General features: G+C 40.2%; 2 protein-coding genes across 6 annotated transcripts; both read right to left on the bottom strand.

Annotated features, from left to right (window-relative positions):
- Positions 1–1,314: 1,314 nt before the first annotated feature.
- Positions 1,315–9,465, bottom strand: tekt1 (tektin 1). 2 transcript variants are annotated; one of them, XM_086215141.1, is made up of 9 exons: positions 9,331–9,396; positions 8,109–8,159; positions 7,450–7,639; positions 7,205–7,370; positions 4,457–4,585; positions 4,144–4,293; positions 3,736–3,961; positions 2,017–2,213; positions 1,315–1,851 (listed from the first exon to the last, which is right to left on the bottom strand). In XM_086215141.1, the coding sequence occupies exons 3-9, from the start codon at positions 7,616–7,618 to the stop codon at positions 1,692–1,694; spliced, it is 1,197 nt and encodes a 398-aa protein (XP_086071267.1). In that variant the 5' UTR covers positions 7,619–7,639; positions 8,109–8,159; positions 9,331–9,396; the 3' UTR covers positions 1,315–1,691. The 2 variants fall into 2 exon arrangements, with proteins under 2 accessions (XP_086071267.1, XP_086071266.1); XM_086215140.1 differs by lacking the exon at positions 8,109–8,159 and having other exon boundaries at positions 9,331–9,465.
- Positions 9,466–9,546: 81 nt separating this feature from the next.
- LOC147254421 (inositol polyphosphate 5-phosphatase K-like) lies at positions 9,547–22,168 on the bottom strand. 4 transcript variants are annotated; one of them, XM_086216045.1, is made up of 14 exons: positions 22,046–22,168; positions 21,569–21,647; positions 19,679–19,783; positions 18,838–18,946; positions 18,337–18,453; positions 17,937–18,112; positions 17,706–17,817; positions 17,431–17,540; positions 17,251–17,277; positions 13,792–14,023; positions 13,423–13,560; positions 12,588–12,671; positions 12,397–12,501; positions 9,547–11,571 (listed from the first exon to the last, which is right to left on the bottom strand). In XM_086216045.1, the coding sequence occupies exons 2-14, from the start codon at positions 21,637–21,639 to the stop codon at positions 11,476–11,478; spliced, it is 1,482 nt and encodes a 493-aa protein (XP_086072171.1). In that variant the 5' UTR covers positions 21,640–21,647; positions 22,046–22,168; the 3' UTR covers positions 9,547–11,475. The 4 variants fall into 4 exon arrangements, with proteins under 4 accessions (XP_086072171.1, XP_086072172.1, XP_086072169.1 ...); XM_086216046.1 differs by having other exon boundaries at positions 21,569–21,668; positions 22,046–22,158; XM_086216043.1 differs by lacking the exons at positions 21,569–21,647; positions 22,046–22,168 and adding an exon at positions 20,169–20,632.
- Between the last annotated feature and the right edge of the window lie 490 nt (positions 22,169–22,658).

Here is a 22,658-nt window from a genome sequence, read left to right as displayed (position 1 = left end):
GCAGGATGTGCTTGCTGATGGAGAACTGTTGGGTGTAGATTGATTGAAGGAGTGTGGTGCTGGACCTGCTCTACTTGTAAAGTGTCATGAGAGAACTTTTGTTGTGATTTGGCGCTGGACAAATAAAATTGACTTGACTTCTTCTAAAATACACCAGGAAACAGTGGTTGGAGGGTTACATTCTACATATATATATATACATACTGTGTGTATGTGTATATATATATATATATGTATATACATACATACTGTATATATATGTACTATATACATATATAGTACATATATATACTATATATATAGTACAGTATATATATATATAGTACAGTATATATATATATAGTACAGTATATATATATATAGTACAGTATATATATATATATATATATATATATATATATACACACACACAGCAATTTGGGGACTAGGCTGATTGATACTCTAAATTGACCGTAGGTATGAATGTGAGTGTGAATGGTTGTCTGTCTCTGTATGTTGGCCCTGCGATGAACTGGCGACCTGTCCAGGGTGAACCCCGCCTCTCGCCCGTAGATGCTGGGATAGGCTCCAGCCCCCCCGTGACCCTCACTAGTACGAATAAGCGGAAGATGACGATGGATGTGATGATCTTACATGACAGTCTGATTACTCTCTTGTGCCAACCCTCTTGGCCTCCCTGTCTTGTCTTGTCATCAGGGAAGCAGCAGCACCTGTGCTCAATGAGCCTTTAAAAGCGCTGACTTCTCAATTCTCTGCCCACTTTATTCTCATCCTGATGCAGCCTTTGGGTCTTGGTTTGTGTTGGTACGAGTTTTGCACCTTACAACACCCACACACTTCCACTACTGAACTCACTGACTACACGCAACATATTCTTTTAATTTTCCCTCTTGGGTCTATGCTTTTGGTACTCTTTAGTGAATAAAATCATTTATTTGACTTTCCTTGCGTTTGTGTCTCCCTCTGTCATGGCTGTGCGGCCCAGTTCATGACACACTTCTATCCCAAGAACTGTTTCATGTTCAATGTTTCTTCTCACTTTATTATCAGACTGAACTATAAAATAAAACAACTTATTGACCTGAGGTTTAGATATGAAAACACAGCATGTTACAATGCATGGAAAAAGACGACAAACATGAACAGTTTGAGCCTTTAAGGGTCTCTGTGTGGCTGGGAGTGATGGAGTGTTGTCAGCACAATTATCCTCTTTATTTTGAATCATCTTTGGATCTTAGTAGAAATCGATCCAGACTGGGATGTCTCTTTTCTGGCCTCATCTACCCACCCACCCAGCCCACCATACCCCCCAAACTTGACCCCCCACCAAAACCTGCTTGCAATTTCCTTTGTTTTGTGAGTGCACCTTTTGGCTGGACAATGATAGGTCAACCTGCCACATGGTGGGGATCAGGGCTGTCAATCAAACTGTGCACTCCACCACTCCCTACTTGTGTGCTGTGGTTTGATTGACAGCCCCCTCATGGCAGGCCTACCTTATTTTTCTTGCCGCTAAAAGCTACATTTTATATATACACCTGTCTTGTTTTGTGAAAACTACAGGTAGTTAAAATGCAAGACAGTCTAAATTTGCAAGACACGCAGTTTGGGTTGAAAATGCAGCGTCGCCCCACACAAAGTTGGCCATCTGGTCCCCCTAGGTATATGCAGAGTTTTATTGTGCTGCCAGCTCAGAAATTGTGTATAATAATGGGCTCCCTGTGTTGGGCACAGATGACCTCATCAATGTAGAGAGAGCTGGCTTTGAGTTTGATGTTCTCCTGCAGCTCCAGCTGGCAACGAATCAGACCTCTCTGCTCCTTCTCTGACTGGGCCACTGCTGCATGCAATCTGACATTAAAGAGAGACGGAGCAAAATACTTCTCAACAACAGATCATTAATTAGGTCCTGGAAAAGGTGGTAGAAAGCTTAAACCAAAGCCACTCACACCTCTAACTTAACCTTCTCTCTTTACCTTTTCATATATGTTTGAGCTGAGTGTGTCTTGGTCTTACCTGCTGATTTGAGCAGTAACCTGCTGGACCTCCACAAGGAGTTGGCATTGCGCTGAGTCATGGCATTGCTCTTTGGCTGGCCTCTGCTGACGTAAAGCCAGTTTGGCCTTAGCCAGACTCAGGAAGTGTTCAGCCTCTGTGATGGCCACAAGAAGATCCTCTTGGACCTGCTGCTGGCTTGTGGTCTCAGACAGAATCTAGAGGGGAGGGACATGGAACATGTCACACCAAATTTAAAAAAAAATTCTGGTGACTACATATATATATATCTATATATAGATATATAGATATATATAGATATAATCTATCTATCTATCTATCTATATAGATATAGATATATAGATATATATCTATATCTATATATATATAAAATCTATCTATATATCTATCTATCTATATAGATAGATATCTATATAGATATAGATATCTATATATATATAGAGATATAGATATCTATATCTATATATATATAGATAGATAGATATATAGATATAGATATCTATATATCTATATATATAGATATAGATATCTATATATATAGATATAGATATCTATATATCTATATATATATAGATATAGATATCTATATATATATATATATATAGATATCTATATATATATAGATAGATAGATAGATAGATAGATAGATAGATAGATAGATAGATATAGATATAGAGATATAGATATAGATATATATCTATATATCTATATCTATATAGAGATATAGATATCTATATATCTATATATATATAGAGATATAGATATCTATATATATATTATATATATATAGATAGATAGATAGATAGATATAGATATAGAGATATAGATAAATCCATCCATTTTCTTCCACTTATCCTGTTAAGGGTCATGGGGGGCTGGAGCCTATCCCAGCAACCTTCGGACGAGAGGCGGGGTTCACCCTGGACAGGTCACCAGTCCATCACAGGACCAACACATAGAGACAGACAACCATTCACACTCACAGTCACACCTACGATCAGTTTAGAGTATCAATCACTCTACTTTTTTATTTGCCAAATAAGCCAAAACATTAAAACCACCTGTCTAATTCCCCTCGTGCTGCCAAAACAGCTGGTGCAAACTCCGCAAGACCTCTGAGGGTGTCCTGTGGGGTTTGGCACCAAGACATTCACACCAACAATTTGAGAAAAGCCTTTGTGTGTGATCGGACCGTCACTTCCACTATTATACTAATGAGCTGTGGGTACTCATGGCCAGTTCTCTAGTTTTCCTTCCTTGGGCCACTTTGGTAGGTACTGACCCACCCACACTAGGAAGACATCACAACACTTGCTGTTTTGGCTCTGACATGACCATCTATCCATTAGGATTTGTTCCTTGTCAAAGTTGCTCCAATTCTTACATTTCCCAAATTTTTAAAGATCAACCATAAAAACTCACTGTTCGCATGTTGCCTTGTGTATCCCTCCCCCCTTACAGGTGCTACCTGATAAGGAATTTTATCTGGTATCCTCTTTTTGAGCTTTCTTGTGACTCATCCTCATAATTTGTCTGGAAGGTTAATAGCTGGCCGGGAGTGAACCTGTGGTGCCTTTTCATAATTGTAAATTTGTAGTTGGAAGAATTCTGACGAATTCCTTCATCACACGGAACTCCCCTACACTATCGTACTGAGATAATCAATCGTCATCGACTTTATTGTTCAGGCTGATCAAAGTATACTATCATTTGCCTTACCTGAACCAGTTCATCCTCCATCTGGCTCTTGGCCGCCTGGATCTCCCTGACATTCCGCTGGAAGGCATCTGTAGTTGTCTGGACCTGCCGCTGCATGTCAGCAGAGGTCTGCTTCAGCAGAGACTCCACCAGGACCCGCAGAGATAGCGAGTTGCTCTTCTGCTGCTCTGCTTTAGCTATATTGCGATTGGAAATTTGTTCCCACTGCTTCGGAGTCACTGATGAGCTGACATAGGATGACAGTTGTTACAAAATATGAAGACCCGAGAGTACCAATCTGTATTTACATGCAAAGGCTTTACGAACATTCTTGATAAGTGTCAATGCGTGATGTTAAAGAGATCCTCAAGGTATACATTGCCTTTTCAATGATATATTATTAATGCCTTTACGGAATAACTTGTTTACCTTTTTGGCAGAACGTTCTGTGTGTTTTTGGATCTCTGCTGGTTGTTGATTGAGTGGCTGATCATTAAGGTACAGGAATTATCAACACATTCAGCTTCAGATTTCTCCTTGAGATCCTCCTCAAGCAGGTACTTGGTAGATCTGTTCAATCTGGAGTAACCAAAAGTAAAAGTAGAACAGACAAAAGAATGTTTCATTCCAGTTTAACTGGCAACTGGGTCTAGATTCAGTTATAACTGCTAGAATAATCCAATAAGTATGCAGACATGATTGCACAAAGTCCATATTGTCACATGTAGTCCAGGTCCCTTACCGTATCTGTTCAGTGATTTGCTCTACCACAGGCTGCAGAAGGGAAACCACCCCCTCAATAGTCTCTTTCTCCCTCTGCAGCTCTGCATCCACCTCATCATGCAGCATCTCAGAAGAGAGACGTTTCTTTCTACACACAACAAGCACGAATGAGCGTTCATTCTGCTTTTTCTAGATTCTATCCCCGTCATCTCTACCACGTTCCAATAAAACCAACACAAATATTCTGCTAAGGATTTCCCTGAGTGACTGTCTGCTGCTGTATTTCAAAGCAGCCATGTCTTACTACAAAAACAAGAAATCCGTCTGTATTTGTGTTTGTGACTCAGTTATCTAACCAAACATTCATCTTTGCATTAAGGAATTGTAGTGCCAAGTTTGAAGTCTGAGGTCTAAGGATGTCTGGGGTTTATGACTGAGATGATAGTCCGTCAACCTTCATGATGGACATGATTCTGAATAGCTTTGATGCTGTCTGTGTGTTTGTACACACACTACCAGTCAAAAGTTTGGACACACCTTGTCATTCAATGTTTTGTTTTTATGTTTACTACTTTCTACATTGTAGAGACATACTGAAGACATCAAATATATGAAGCAAGATAAATGGAATTATGTAGTAAAGAAAAAAATGTTAAACAGCTGTAAATGTGTTTTTTATGGTAGATTCTCCAAAGTAGCCCCCCCCCCCCTTGATTTGTCGACAGCACTGCAAACCCTTGGTCTTCTCTCAATGAGCTTCATGATGTCGTCACTTGAAATGGTTTTCAATTCACAGGTTCACCTTGTCGGGGTTCATCTGTAAAATTTCTTGCCCTCTTAATGGGTTTGGGACCATCAGCTGTGTTGTGTAGAGGTCAGGTTGGGACACAGAAGACAGCTCTATGTGACAACTGTTAAGAGTTCATAATATGGCAAGAACCAATCAGCTAAGTAAAGAGAAATGACAGCCCATCATTACTTAAAGAACTGAAGGTCAGTCAGTCAGGAAAATCGCAAAAACTTTGAATGTGCCCCTGAGTGCAGTCGCAAAAACCATCAAGCGTTTCGATGAAACTGGCTCACGAGGACCGCCTCAGGAAAGGAAGACCAAGAGTCCTCTGCTGCTGAGGATGAGTGACCCCAGGTCACCAGCCTCAGAAATTGCAAGTTAACAGAACCTCAGATTAGAGCCCAGATAAAAGCCACACAGAGTTCTAGTAGCAGACACATCTCTACATCAACTGCTCAGAGGAGACTGTGCCAATCAGGCCTTCAGCGCTGAATAGCTGCTAAGAAACCACTTGTAAGGAAAAGCAACAAGCAGAAGAGATTTGTTTGGGCCAAGAAAGACAAGGAGTGAACATTGGACCTGTGGAAATCTGTGCTTTGGTCTGATGAGTCAAAATTTGAGATCTTTGGTTTTACCCGCTGTGTCTTTCTGCAACGCAGAAAAGGTGAACGAATGGTTTTCACAAGCATGGTTCCCACGGTGAAGCATGGAGGAGGAAGTGTGACGGTGTGGGGGTGCTTTGCTGGTGACACTGTTGGGGATTCAAAATTGAAGGCACACAACCAGCATGGCCACCACAGCATCCTGCAGCAACACGCCATCCCATCAGATTGTGTTTAGTTGGACCATCATTTGTTTTTCAACAGGACAACGACCCCAAACACACCTCCAGGCTGTGTAAGGACTATTTAACCAAGGACAGACATGGAGAGCTGTGCCAGATGACCCGGCCTCCACAGTCACCTGACATAAACCCAATCCAGGTGGTTTAGGATGAGATGGAGCACAAAGTGAAGGTAAAAGGGCCAACAAGTGCTCAGCATCTCTGGAACTCCTTCAAGACTGCTGGAAAACCATTTCAGGGGAAGACCTCATGAAGCTCATTGAGAGAATGCCAAGAGTGAGCAAAGAAAGAATTAAAGCAAAGGGTGGCTATTTTGAAAAATCTAGAACTTGTTTTGAGTTATTTCACACTTTTTTTCTAGAGCCTATCGCAGCGGCCATTGGGTGAGAGAGGGGTACACCCTGAACGGCTCGCCAGTCCACAGTCGCTGGCCCATAAGGTGCAATTAATTAGATAGTTACTCCAGTTTCTTCCCACCGTCCAAAGACATCAAGAGGGGACGAGGCTGATTGTGAATGGTTGTCTGTCTCTATATGTTGGCTCTGCGATGGACTGGTGACCTGTCCAGGGTGAACTCCGCCTCTCGCCCGTAGTCACTGGGATAGGGTCCACCCCCCCCCCCCCCCCGCAACCCTTAACAGGAATAAGCGGAAGACAATGGATGGATGGATGGAGATACAAACAGAGAGCATCAAAACAATTCAAAACTCTTGTTCGTCATCTCAGTCCATCATCTCAAAGGCTCTGTCACCTCAGTGTGTCATCTCAGAACCTGGGCCCCAAGACCCCTTTGGACCCAAGACCTCAAACATGCCCTGCTCTTCTCCTTGCGGCACCACCAGTTTCAGATGAACAGTTGTTGAAATAACCAAGCCACAGATATATATACTGAGCATATATACACTTATACATGCATACATTTATAGTATGTTCGGTATCAAAGCATAGTGAGTGTGTATGTTCATTAATAAACAAGCCTTTAAGAATGTATGGAGTTGGTGAAAACATAATGAAAACAGCTGTAAAAAGTTAACAGAAACGTGAAATGCTAGAGAAGTCTCAGAATTTAGGACGAATATAAATACTCCTTAATGTACTTTTCTTCTGAGCGCCCAATCATTTTCCAACCTCACCTTTCCTCCAGACAGAGAACAGTGACTCTCAAAGGCTCTTTGCAGGCCTCAAGTGCATTCATCACTCTGATCTGCAATTCAATAAGGACATCAATTTCCAGAACAATCTCCTCCAACTTCAGCTCCAATTCCTTCTTCAGAAACTGGATGTCTCGCACACGCTGATCTGTAGAGTAGAAGAAATACGACTTCTGTACAGTGTGCAATACCAATATCCAGCGCTTCAAAAGAGAGAGAAATCTCACCAAGATGCTTGTTGTCATCGTCTTGCATGTGTTTGCATGTTCTGTTTGTTTCTTGGATCAGCCTTGTGCATTCATCTCTGAACCGCTCAGAGTGGTTCCGCATATTGTCAATCTTCACCAGATTCGGCCGACCTCTCGACATTGTGCTTAGTTGTGGCCTAGACGTCATTTCCCCCCTGGTGGTCAGTCACTGCCAGCGCAGTCAGGAAAAAGCAGAGTCGTAACCCACCACGTCACTGATGTTCCTTTGGAATTCTATCGTCTTCTCATCTCATACACTCTGACTTAGACATCATCTGGCTCTCTGTTATCGTTGACATTATAAATCTATTCTGGAAACTAACTGAAAGGGATCTGAATATATAAACAAATATGAATACAACATGCACTACCCAGACTGTTTTTTTTTTTTTAGCAAAACAACAAAAAACAAAAAATCAGTCTATAAACATTCTTCAAAGATGTTAACAATACTACCCTGATTACTTAGCATGTTCAGAGTGACAGATTCATGAAAAATGAACAATTACAGACGCATCCAGTGTAAACGGACTGATAAATGGAAAATGTTTTTGTGAAATAATCAACACTATGCTCGTTGTGAGGTCACACTAATTGCATCATGTACTGATTATGATCTTTCTTGTTCATTTACTGACAGTGCAGTGTTGAGCAGTAGTTGATTTCTCTTGTGAGAAGAAGAGGACATACTGATGTGCACAGACAGAGAGAGAGAGAGAGAGAGAGAGAGCCAGCTGAGCATGGGTTGATAGATTAACACATTAACAGAGGCAGAAAGATAGTTATAGTTTATAATAGCTATATAGCTAGCTATAGATAGCTTATAATTACTTTTTGCTTGTTACTTGTTACTGTTAAGTGAACAAAACTTTTTTTATTGACAGTTTTAGCAATCACTGAGATCATCGACTTTAGAATGGAAGAACTTTCGTTCAATGTAAAAAGAAATATTAAAATTCTAAAACAGTCTTCGACGTAGGTGTCAGTTTCGTATTTTTCTGTAACTTCTGCTAATTTCTCCGATCTTCAGTGTAATGACATTTATTGTAGAGTCACTCGGGTTCACTTATGTCATGCAAAATGGCATTCAATGCATAGAAGTAAAGGAAATGGAGTGTGGCCCTACCCATGGGCTATTATCAACCTATCACAGACATATTGCATCGGCTTATATCTTTTCCAACATGCAAAACTTAAAAACAAAAATTTTATACCACATAAAATGCAGAAAACAATCACCTATGGTGATGATGGTTTCACGTAGTGTGTCCAGCAGAGATCACCTCCACCTTTTTAATATTATACTTTAATTATTTCAATGTTCATGTATACTAATGTTTAAATAAATGTAATTAAGGCCTTTACGAAATTAGCCTTTTACCATTACATAATAATGTCAATATAAAATTAGTGCACAGTGAACATAGGGACTTATTTTCAGTCCAGCACAAAATATATACTTTATCAGTGGCACGTACTGGTAATAGTGATATTTTTTTTCATGTTCTAAAATTTGTATCAGGCTCATTTATCCGCTGTCTGTCGTGTCCAATAGTGGAGTTGTAAACTTTGAGCATGCTTTATTCTATGAGGATGTTTCTTTCCTGAGTAAATCAAACAAGAACTTTAGCCTCAGTTGCTAGCTTGACTGGGTTTAACATTAGCCTGTGGACACCCAGGGTGAAACTTTATCTAATGACCAGCTGACATTGCATTTTTCTAGAACTGACCCTATACAGCCGTTTGGTTCGTGTCAGAGACGAAATAACGTAATCGTTCTCACGATATTGTGCAGTAACATAAAGCAGTAAAGCAATAAAAGTAAAGTAAAACATCAAATTAGCCTTTCATTCACCCTACCTTGTAACGTGCAGTTACAAAGAAACGCTAAGCGACCTCCACTGCTCTCCTTCCTGCGAGTTAAATATAGTTGCTATAGCAACTAAAGCAAAACGCCCCCAACAGTTACCGCTGGTCTCGAAGGCGTTTCACGTCTCGACTATTCATCGATAGATCAATAATGAATCGAATGCCAGCGGTGACTCGATAAACCACACAGAAAATAAAGTGGGACTATTTTAATGTCACCATTTGCAAAGCCATACATTAGTTCATATCCTGCTACAGTACATTTCTTTGCTATTTCAGAAAATATGTCACTTCAGAAACCAAAAAAGAAAGAACTGGCTAATATAATTTATTTCATTAAGCAAAAACAAAAGTAAAATTCATCAGAATAGATAGCTAAGAGTTAAATGTTGACATCAGTCTCGCTTAAAAGATTTAAAACCAACAAGTTTTTAAAAATCCTGCTGTACTATCGAACCTGATGAATAAAACTGATCCATATCATAACAAAACCGAGCAACAGTTATTTCTAAGGCACTTGCTGAACCCATATTATTTTAAAAAGCCTAAAAAATACATTATTTTTTCAGTACACAGTAAATACTTAAATACTTAAGTATGAACAATAGATCTTTCTATTCTAAATTTGGCTGGGATACCAATACCGTCATTACAAAGCAATAATTATTTTTTTTCCTTTTTCTAACTGGAAGGTGCTATTGGGCAAATAAAACAGTCATATGAGTAAGCCACATGTAAATACACACACACACAGGCACACATACAAACGCACGCACGCGCGCACAGACTTACACACACACACAAACACACACACAAAAGTTATGTATCATAGAAACTATAGCAATGTTTTCAAGTCCTCCAGGAACAATTGAAGTTAACTGAAATACAGAGGACAAAATCAAAACTGCAAAATCTTCTGTTATCCATCAGTCCATTCATAACACACTGTTATATATTCTTTGATCCCCAATTTAAAATAACATAAAAAAAACATGTATAAAACCATGCATACATCCAGCTTAAATAATACAGCAATCCTTGTTTTCAGGACAGTACACAAATTAAGTCATACAGGGGAAAGAATCTCCATGTTCTTAAGAATGAAAAAGGAAGGAAAATCCCATTGGGTCAAAATCCCATTGGGTCGATCAATACTGTAGGTTTTATCTCCGTTCATTATCAAGTAACTGACCAGTGATCTGGTGTCTGGAGAATTCCAGCTCACTTTGCTTGTGCACAAATCTGCGAGTATTTGTTGTAGGTGTAGAGGTCCAATGAAATCATGTGACTTGGAAAGCTTCCTTTTTGCACCCTAAAGATCTGAGGCCTTCATTATCCCTCCATAAACCCAGATTTATAATTCTATTTTAAAACTATAAAGCCTGAAATCACCACTTGGGAAATGCTTTGCCAGGAGTCTGCATATCAGCAATGGTTGACCACTGACTGGGTCCTAGGCTAGCAATCCCTGTTTAATAAATAAGGAATAAATATTTACAGGAATGCTTGGTTACCGTCTCTCACTGGTGTAAAGGTGTTCAGGGTTGCCGCCACTACTCACTCATTAGTTTTGCTTGGTTTACACTTTCTTTTGAAGCCATGTGATCAAAAACTAGCCACACATCAATCCTTCTATTCCCTTTTCCTAACTTTCAGCAGTTAAATCAAAATTCCAGCTTTTCTTTCAGCTACACAGTCGGTGTAAAATTAACAACAGCATGAAAAATATTTCAGTTTATCACACAAAGCAGCAAACTTGCACAGATCCTACATCATACCTGACCTACCATCCTTCCCCGGTCCTCAGTAGCCCAACAATCATTATGTATTTCATAACGCCAGGACAGAAAGCTGGCACTTCTAATCCACGTTTTCAAATTCTAAATCAGCAGATAAAAGCAAATTGTGAATAAAGAGACTGCCTCTGAATTAAAAAAAAAAAAAAATACTGCACTGACCACAGATACGTTAAGTAAGGGAGAGCTCTTAGCTCAGCAAGAATAGGCAGCGTTTCAGCTGCTCCTTCAGTGACCAGTTCCAAAGAGCTTTGTAATGGCTAAAAAGAGATTTGAACAGGTTCAGGCAAACCAGATCTGAGGAGATCCGTTTCTACACCACAGCAAAACCCCTGACAGATCAATTCAGAAGGTCTTTGGCTGCTATGGTTTGTTCCAATTCGTTGATCATTTCAGTCACCAGACCCTCTTCAATGGCCACCTTGGACTCTTGGACCTAAAACAAAGACCAGTAGATCAGACTAGAACGTTCTCACATGACTTGAAAATGGAACAGCTAAGTTTCAAATATAAGTGAAGGAAAAATAAGTGGACGGAACTTTGAATGTGTCCTCCTAAATGCTCATTGAAGATTAGTGCCTGTTAGTTCGTGAATATTCTAAATCTTAATATACATTTGGAATGTAAAAAGAAACAGAAATTGAAATATGAAAATTAATATCTGAGCGAAAAAAAAGCAAGCAGCACCATCATGCTACACTTGCAGGTCAGTTTGTCCGTCTAGTATCACTGTGGCAGTGACTAATATCTGAATCATAGGAGTCCCGCATCATCCTTTGCTTCTTTGCTGATGAATATGGGGCAACAGCAACAGGTGAAGAGAGTGATCTGGTGTCCTGGGCCATCTGCAAAGCCCCGTTTGGAAAAAGTTTTGTTTTGTTCGGAAATACTTGTTCTCATGTTGTCACTCTGGATGACACGGCACAAAAAGAAAAAGCGAGGTTGGCAGATTCAGTTCTACACTGTTTGTGGGTTTTTTTGTTTTGTTTATTGTGTACATACAACAGATTTTATTTTATTAAATATTCCTAAAAAAAACATGTGTCTCATACTATTTTTTTTCCCCTCTTGTGGACTATGAAATGAAAAAAAAAACAAAACTCCATGACATCACCCAAAAGTTAACTGACAAAATACAAAATTACACATATTGGAACAGACTTAAATCTTTGCATTTTAGAGGCAATATTCAAACACCATGTTTTGTTTTGCTGCCCAACTATGGATTCTCGTAAACCACAAATGACATCAGAGTACTCACCTTGAAAGAGTCACTGATTCCAATGATGCACTGCAGTGTGCTACTGAAGTAGGCCAGCACACAATCTCCTCCTCGCACCGGGATCTCCTCCTTACTCACATATACCTGCAAAAACAGAATTCCCTGAGGCTTCCTAGACACCTTCCTGCTGAAAATGACTCAGATTAACTCTTCCGTTCATTGGCTGCTACCTGTATGACTTCATCGCTGAAGGCCACTTCATCATCTTTGACCCAAGTGTAGGTGATGTAGTCTGACACGCTGGTGAATCCCACCTGAAATACATGAACAAATTCAAGACTTTCAGACTGAAATTAGGGCAAACAATTCTTGCTATAATATGAATCACAATTTTCTATCCTTAAGAGCTGAGTTCACAATCCTCTAACACTATCTACATCATCATTGGGTTTAAAACCAAAGAAGTACCTCTCTGTGGTACAAGCACAACATCAATTTCTGATAGAACAGGAGAGAGAATCATCCTAATTGAGAAACGACATTTCCTAGATGGGCTAATCAAGACTGCATGGACTCCATCCATCCATCGTCATCTTCCGCTTATTCCTTACTAGTAAGGGTCGTAGGGGGGCTGGAGCCTATCCCAGCATCTACGGACGAGAGGCAGGGTTCACCCTGGACAGGTCGCCAGTCCATCACAGGGCCAACACATAGAGACAGACAACCATTCACACTCACAGTCACACCTACGGTCAATTTAGAGTATCAATCAGCCTCGTCCCCTCTTGATGTCTTTGGACTGTGGGAGGAAGCTGGAGTACCAGAGAGAACCCACACAGGCACAGGGAGAACATGGAGACTCACACAGAAAGATCCTGCGCCCGAGCCGGGACTTTAACCCAGAACCTTCTTGCTGTGAGGCCACAGTGCTGACCACTGCACCACCGTGCAGCCCGACTGCATGGACTGTAGGATTTTTTTTTCTTTTTTACAATTAATCTTGCAGCTCTAACAGAAACATCACATTTTAACTACCAGCGGTGATTGTGTTGGTTTTCAGCCCACCTTATATAGACCAATCCAGTCCCATGCGCTGGAAGGGAAGGGCTGGAGGGGGGTGTAAAGAACCATGGCATCAATGTCTGCACTCCAATCACCCTCTGGCTGGAGGTGCACCAGAGGGGTCTTGTACATTTTCCTCATCTGGAAGACAAGGAGGGAGACCACCACTTTCAAATATGATCTGTTTACAAATAGACATAAACATACTCCACCCTCTTCCTTCACAGAGAGCAACACCAGCCCAATCAACATTAGAATGTATTGTAACTGCACGGACCAACTTTGCAAAAAGAACTGGATCACTAAGCAGAGGTTTGTGTGTATGAGGAGCAGCAGCATATATGAATCTAGCACACTGGGGTCGCGACTCACGTCCAGTGTGAAGATGCCAACGACAGGCTTGTGGTCACTGATGCTGTACTCCATTTTGCTGGTGTACAAGTCCTGCCGGATCTTCAGAGGGTACTCCTCATCCTCTTCCAGCTGCTTGACCTTCCTTGCATCCTGTTCCAACTGATTTTCTTCTTGATTCTCAGGCTGTGGGGTTTGGGGTCTGAATCGCCACAGAATCCTGTCAGTCCAGGCAGGTTTTCGCTTCTTACCGCTGGACACATGGTAATACGTAACCCCAAGACAGAGAGCAGAGAAGATAGGGCTTTAATCCAAGATAATGTCAACTCTTTATACCATGAATCAAGACTGTAAGAGGAACATGAGCTGCATCCGAATTGCCAAGTAGGTCAGATCGTAGGTCGCAGAATAGGTTGTAGGCTGTCCGAAACCACAACTGGCACGAGTAGCGACCTTCTTCGCAACCTAAATTCCAGCCTAAACACACCTACATTGTAGGTCAGTTCAGGTGCATCCTACAGAGCTACCTATGGCCCACAATGCACCGCAGACTTCTTCTTCGTCCCCTAAAAACTTGTGGACGCGCAAGCCAAGTTTGCGCCGCCAACTGGCTCCCATTGTTATGCAACACGAACATTTATAGTCATTGTTAATGACTTACAGGTGCGTTAATGTGCTTTAGAGAATAGAGAATGAGTGAAAGGTGCACTCAGAGTGGAGTGCAGTACAACAGCCAGGCCAGCAGGTGGGGGCTTTGGTTGGTGCTGTCTACCTATTTGCGGTATCTGTGATCTGCCAGCAGAGGTTGGTGGTGGCTTCACCACCAACTTTCTAGGGTGTCCAAACAGTGCCGCTGTGTTTAGGTTGTAGGATTAGGCTGTAGCGGTAGGTCGTAGCAGAAGGACGTAGGTTGCTACTTGGCAATTCGGACGCAGCAATGGCAAGCTGGTGAACGAGGAAGTAACTACATAACATTGACTACAATACTTCAACCCTACATGACATGCAAGGCTACACATTTAGATATATGGAAGAAAAACAAAGGTTTTGGTCTTTAATATGAGCTCAACTTACATCTTAGTATTTTTTTGTTTGAGCACATCATGCACGCTATTTCATATTTGAATACTCAAGTGAATCAAGTTGCATTTTGGGATAATCCAGGCATCAGGTGTGGGTCAAAAGTATGGATAGTATGCTTTCTTCATTTTAGCCTCTCATCTTTAATTTGTCTGCATCTTTGATGTCCTCTGCAACCATCATCAATTCCTTCATTAATGTTAATGTACAAAACGAGGATGGAAGATGAGGATTAAGTAACTTAACCACTGTGGTAACAAGAGTTCATGCACATTTTTTACTTCAACATTTCCAAGATTTTTCCATACCAGTGAGGAATACTTTAAAGGCTGTACATTTTCTGAAATGTCTGTTTTAACACAAAACATACCTGTTAAAATTGACCATGCAAGTAAAATGAATGAAAAGCTTTGTGGATTAATGCAACATAAACATCCATTAAACTGAATCAAGATTTGCTTTCTTAACTGAACCATATATATTCTACTATGTTGTTACTATGTTGTAAAGCAATTTCCTTGATTTTTTCAAAACATTTCCAGCATTAGAAATTGCTATTTTCAAATTCCATGACTTCTCCACATTTTTAATAATACTCTAGAAAATTAAATTCACAAGTTTCACCGATGTCACTATTTGTTGGTTATAGCCAATCAAAATCTGATACACACATCGGTCATAGCGTCTGTACTGCCACACTTCTACATAAGGCCATGCATGTTAGCTGCTACCAGGATCTGGAGATTTAGCCACACGATTCTACAACATGTTTTAGAAGAGAGATGGTGTTGAATTCTCTACATTAAATGGAGGTTAATATGGACAAATAGTACCCTGTGGAGTTTTTTATCATGTGTATATTTTGCCTGTCTTTGTAAATTATTCATATATGTAGTAAATATCTTGATTCTAACATCGTTTACGTTTCATGAGTGGTTAGAACAAAAAGGACACTACATTTCCATTCGTTAGGAGATTTAATTTTTTTGTGCCAAAGAGCCCCTTTCCTTTCTGAAATGTATTCTATGTATACCAAATGGAATAAATTCAGATTTAAGAAAGAGGCAAAGCTCCTACTCCAATGAACACATGTACTAAACCGCTTTTTTGGGCCAGCATGTTTCTTCTTCTTAGATAGCAAAGGTGGACACTGTGCCAAAAGTGCCTCACGGCCCAGTTTTGGTCCTGGAGTCTTGGTCTTCTCCACTTTATGCTGGGGTATCACTACATTTCTTAGTGTATTATTGACACCAACTGTGTCTCTATGAAACTCTGGCACATCATTGGAGGAAAGGGTGGAAAAAGTGGCTCCATTATGGCCACATTCTCAAAACTTCCACAGAGTACCTTTAAAATCAACAATATTAGCTTAAAAAAACAACTTCCTTGTGACTTAAGCCACAAGCCTGTTAAGTGGAGACACTTTTCTTTGCAGTGACAATGTGTGACGTTTGTCATGGAAAGACATAATTCCACTGATATAATTTGTAAATGGGTTAAGGATGAGGTTTAAGCTTCTTTATACCATGGTCAGGGTGAATTCTCAAATCTGATTGGCTTCTATTAGTCCATTATTTTATTGTATAAGGACACTCAGTAGTTCAGCTATTTTTCACCCTCTATATTAAAATGCTGGCATTTTGTAACACCGTTTTTGTAACATAGGAACAGCAAAGCTGTCAAACCTTAACTTTTAACGAAATTGTTAGGCATGACACATGAAACACAAGGATATATATAATCAGCCAACCACTAAAAAAACAGATACGCTGCCAACTCACATTTGCTGTTTGTCAATCATACACAGTGTAATTAAATTTAAATCTTGCTAGCATAACATTAGCTTCCCCACTTGCAGCTGAGTGGATTTGATGTATCACCTGTTCCTAAGATATATCTACGATCCGTCCTATTTACCGGAATAATTAACACATTTTTCATTCGTGAGAACTTAATGGGATGGGAATGAATTTTCTGGGTATAGCTTTCACATGAAATCATGCAGACAATGTTATGACTTGTGAAAAACCTTAAATTTGAACTGCAAAATGCAAAAAAAATTTAAATCAATTATCTTATTTTTTCTGTCTTTGCCAAGAGACCATGGTATAAGCAGGATAATGCCCTTCAAAGTGGTCATAATCAGGAATTAATGGACTCAGCAGACACACCTGGTTCAGGCCCCCTGTTGTCTATTAATTACTGATAATGGGAAACTTCAAGCATTATTCCCTACATAAATCACATGGTTAAGATTTTAAGTTAATAGACTGCAAAAACAAAGAGGATACTACTTTTAGCATATTGCTAAAAGTGGTATTTATTTCCACACCTAAGAGCAGTTAGGTGACTTTAAAAAGTGCCAAGCATGGCTGGTGTGGAGACAGTTTGAACTCTTACTTAAACCCAAACCATGTCCTGTAGTGCCTGCGAAGTCAAAAACAGTCGTTGAGATATAACGACGAACGAATAAGATTTATCCAAGGCATGTAACATAAACAATGAGATATTATTGAAGTATGATAATGACTCATTAGACTTGATCATGAAAATATTTTGTTTTTGAAAGAGTTACAATACCTGCTGTCGTAAGTATCAGAATTTAAGTCAAACTTGTATGTGGGCTGAAAGTCCAGAGGCCCCTCCTCAAACTCCTGGAGCATCCGCTCTTTCTTTTTCATCATGATCAGCTGAGAAGGCCAACACACACACACACACACACACACACACACACACACACACACTAGCTTATACAAGCACACACTTGCAACTCTGCACAATATCATGCATTCATCAGCATTGGCAAGCTAAATGGTGTGCTGCAACCCTGCACTGGCATTTAAACGGCTCCAAACCTGGTCTTTGCTCCACAGCAGGTTGTAGCTTTGATTGTTGATGCAGGAGCGCACAAAGTGCATGCCATGGTCTTGGATCCGGAAGTTGAGATCTCCAAACCAGAAGACCAGCCTGGATCCAGACATAGCCAGAGGAGAGAGGAAGATCATCAAAAGAGAGTGAGAATCAAAAGAAATCAAATGTATAAACGTACAGACTTCCGGCAGTGTGCATTGAGGGGATCTGCTCACCTGTGGTCAAGAATTGCAGGAGCCTTGTCACAGTTGAAGGTCTGTGTATCCATGATGTACTCAAACTCATCCACTCGCTCAGTGGCGTATTTCATATGAGCAGCCAAGTGGCAGTTGAGGAAACACATCATGTGGCCATATAGGGACAGACGAATGGACACGCCTCCTTTGTTACCCTGACACACACACACACACACACACACACACACACACAAACACACACACACACACACACACACACACACACACACACACACGGGACAAATGTTTTAACCCCCAAAACATTTATCTTTTGTTTCACAGGAAAACAAATTACGCAGGAAGAAATGTGTGTCGACAGACTTTGTTGCAAGCCATATTGCGTGTGAGTGTGTGTGTGTGTGTTGACAGCAGTTCTTACCCAGTAACCGTAGATGCCGGTACGCGTATATGTGGCCTGAATGTCTCTGATGAATGGAAGGTGTTCCACTTTGGAGAAAAAGAGCAGCAGAAGACCCTGCATTCTGATGGATGACACCTGAGACACAAACACACACTGCTAGTCCTAAGTCTCCACCAAGGAGAATACTCAATGTGGAACCATCAAAGAGTTCCTGGGAAAGAGCACATTCACCTGTACAAGTGACAAAATGCAAATACCTGCACATATTGGGTTTTCATCCCTGTAACTGGCACAGCTTGCTGTCTGATTTTGAACTTCACTCACCTGTTTTAAGAGTCACATCCAAATAAAAGTCTGATTGATTTCTATCATATTTACATGTATCCTCAAAACATGTTTGGTAATTAACTGAATGGCCTGCTGTTGCATGATATAGAAATATTTATGATTTACCATGTAGGTAAGTAGTGGTTGGATTTGCCGACTCACGCAAACACTTAGTAGAAAGAGGATTTGTACCTTAACGTATTTCTGGGTTGCTAAGGTGGACATGAAGAGATGGGTCCATGGGTCTTCAAACATTACATCTGACATGAATCTCAGGGGTCCTGAGTACACCTCCTGTAAACTGAGACACAAACACAGAGTTTTTACTCCCATAAACTCCTTTACCCGCACCATCGAGCTGCATCAGTTAATCAAAAGAAAACTGCCAATTACATTTCAATTTCAATACGATTTAATGGGATAGCCCCGTGAGACACACCATCTCATTTTAGAGGGGGTCCAAAGTTACAGTTGATTTCATTCATAATTTCTGTGTTTTCAAGCAAAAATATCAAACATTTGATTTCAGACTCTTCAATATCATTTAGTGCCATTTAGACACAACATGAAGTCTTTGAGCTACTGGACAGACAAAAATTTGTTACCTGCACATGTTACTTAATAATCTGGGTAAAAATTACGAGTGTTAAAAAAAAAAAAATATATATATATATATATATATATATATATATATATATATATATATATTTTTTTTTTTTTTTTTTTTTTTTTTACAAACTCAAGCAATCTCATGGATGAATTTATCTATTGGATAAATGACATCACTGTCTCTAAAAGGCTTTAGGCTTAGGGACACATTAGGGACCATGTACAATAAAAAATAAATGTTGCCATTTAATGCATTGTACCAGATTTAGCACTGATTGATTTATAGACAGATTGCAGTTGATACACACAGTATAATTCATTCCTTTAATTTGAGATTGTAAATCTTGTTCTCTGGACCTTAAGGCTATATCAAAGCAATTCTCCACTATTTAGCAGATAAGTTCATTCTTTCTGCAGCACCTACCCAATAATGTAGAGGTCTGGACTCTTCGGGGAATTTAAATGGAGAAGTGAGCTAACATCATCTGGAGGATCTGCTGTGGCCACGTTCCAAGTCACCATGTGTAGCCTGAAGCAAAGGTTCACGAGATTGTGTGTAAATTTTTCTGTGTGGCACCCTGACAGTCAAAGAACTTCATTCAGTGCGTCGTACACTCAGAGATGGGATTTCTACAGAACAAGCACTGTGCTGGGACCATATGAAGGTCAGGTGGCCACATTTAACACCGAATGAGATCAGTCATACTCTCACTTAAACTTGTGAATGTGCTCAGCTAACATTATTCATAAGAAATCTTAAGTTATAAAGAAGGCTTGAATTAACAAGAGAGGCCAGCAGATCAACCCTAACGTATGAAGACAGCCTGTGATCAGTCCCGTCCTTAGATGTTACAGCCCATCTTATACCTCCAGCACACAGAGAAGACAACCAAAGAGACAATGTCCATCTCCACCTGAAACGGTCTTTCCTCAGCTTCTTGCCTCTCTTGACACAGATGAGAAGAGCATTATCCAAAGTTTTCACCACCTTGTCGTGCAGCTCATTTTTGGGATCCAAGTCCTCTACACAAGTTATCAGCTGATTAAATCTTTGGCATAAAAGCAGTTTGCTGTCTGTTGACTGCGTAACATCGCTTGAGAGGCTGTCAGAGCGGAAACGACTGACAGAGTTCAGCATCCGACGGATTTCATCCATGGTGGCCGGTCCCACGGTAAGCTGTCTTCCTGTGAGCGTTGAGGAAGAAAATGGCAAAGTACTTCCAACTAGGACCAGGTGGCTGAGATCAAGGATTTGGACCTAACGATTAGGGAACTGGTTCATTTGTCTACAACTATTCTTTGTGTGCTCAAAATGACATATAATCTCATTAAATATTTCACCATTAAACCCATTTAAATATTGGGAAAGAAACTGGCAAGAGTGAACATTTCGTAAGCTGTTGAGCACAAAGCGGCGCTTTCCTCGGGCAGGACAGGAGTACACTGCTGTTGGGCAACCTAATCTAGCTGCAAGACAGATTTGTAGATTAGGAAATATTGCGCCATGTTTAGTCTAATAGCGCATTCAACCCAAAATGAGAGAAAAAAATCCAAGGAATTATCAACCTATAATTAAACAAAACAACAGAAATATCCCACAACCTTAAACTTAAATGGCAAATATAAAAATCTAAATAGAAAAGAAGAAGTAGTTAAGGAAATTGGGGCTACGAGGGCTACGAACTATAACTAGCGAATATTGGCCGTCAAGTCATATGACAGCGTGACTTTTTTCCAGTATAATTGTGATTAGTAATTTTGTGTCTGAATCTGGGCTAAACTGAAAATATGAGGTCGGATTTCTCACAACATGATTTCTGAAATGGTTGAGATGCAGGAACATTGAGTCAGTCTCTTAAGAGGGGTTGTGTGTGTGTGTTCAGTCCTTTACAGTTGAATTCATCTCCAAGACACAGAAGCGGTTTTGCCCTAATATACAACTGGGCAGTAATTGTACACAGAGTGTGAAATACAACCACTAACCACGGGAGAGCTATAAATAAACAATCACAGTTCAGTTGTGCCTGACCTCATGGGTCTGATGGCATCAGTATCTGTACCAGGCGAATCAAAATCGTACTGTGTCAGACTCGGTGACATCAGCAAAAAACATCAATATAGCAATTCACTTATTTGAGATGAAACTGAAGATTCCCACCCTAATAATTACGACTACAAACATGGCTTGCGCCATCTTTTTAATTGACCTTCTGACAGCACACGGCAGACCAAACTGAGTCACACAGTTCATTATCATTCATCACTTTCCCCCAGGGAAGCGAGTGTGTGTGACTTTTTTAGGGCAGGGTCCGACCTGAAGCTCTCATCCTCGCTGTCGCCCATCTTCAAATTGAGATCTTGCTGCTCCTCATTCTCCTCCATCATCTCCGGAGCTGGAAGACAGGGAGAGTAAACTGCCAGAACTTTACTTTCTGGCAGCACAATAACAGCGGGAGCTGCATCAAAAACATACAAACTAATGGAACTGTAAGCCCCAGTCAGTAACAGCAAATGGTAGCTAACACTGCTAGCAACTTCGTTCGCTTTTAGAGATATTATGGTACACTACAAACTGCTGCTAGCATTTTTAATGCAGGGTTGTTGGTTATCAAACACTGGGGGCATTACGTCGAACCATCTTCATGCCGTTGTTGTGCTCGTGCAGTTGTAGTTTGACATCTGATAACGTGAGGAAGCGCTAGCAAGCTAAGTCAACGTAAATGACACATTTCAGACTCGAATAAAAAAAAAAACTGTTAATGTTTCATGTCAGCATGTTATTTTACACTACCTGAGATGTTTGTTTTCGTAGTTTGTCGTCTTTTAAAGTGAGGGTAAGACCATAAACCAGCAGCAGGCTGGAAGTCTGCGTACACTTACTGTAGTAGCTAGTGTTGTTGTTCCCGCCCCTTGGACGGAAGCAATGTGACTTCAAAATAAAAGTCAAATTTCTCTGTGAAAACAGGAAGAGGACTGAAAAAAACATCGATTCTCCAATATTGAATAACTCGTCCATTCACACCGCTTATCCGTTGAGTCGACGGGGGGGCTGTTGGGTGAGAAACGGGGTACTACACCGCCAGATGAATAACTCAATAAATTTGAAAATTGAATTGTTATTTGGGGGAAAGAAATGTAAAATTCATTAAGACAGTATCACTGGTACCATAGGTATGTAAAAATCAAAGTAATGCTAATCTTGAGACATCAGTGTTTGAACATGGAGTACTGACACACACACCCTCCTGTGTCATAATACATTTTAAATTAAATGTGGTGCTCCAGAAATTCACATTTTATACTTAAAATATCTTGTTCGGGTTGTTACATCCCAACATAGATCAGTGATAGAATTATTATCATGGGCTTTCAATGACAATAAGAAAATAAAATTTAATGTTCAT

Source organism: Aulostomus chinensis, chromosome 10, assembly GCF_037954235.1.
Source record: "Aulostomus chinensis isolate RoL2024-O1b breed Wild chromosome 10, RoL_Achi_v1.0, whole genome shotgun sequence".
Lineage (NCBI taxonomy): Eukaryota > Metazoa > Chordata > Actinopteri > Syngnathiformes > Aulostomidae > Aulostomus > Aulostomus chinensis.
This window is presented reverse-complemented; position numbering and strand designations above follow the sequence as displayed.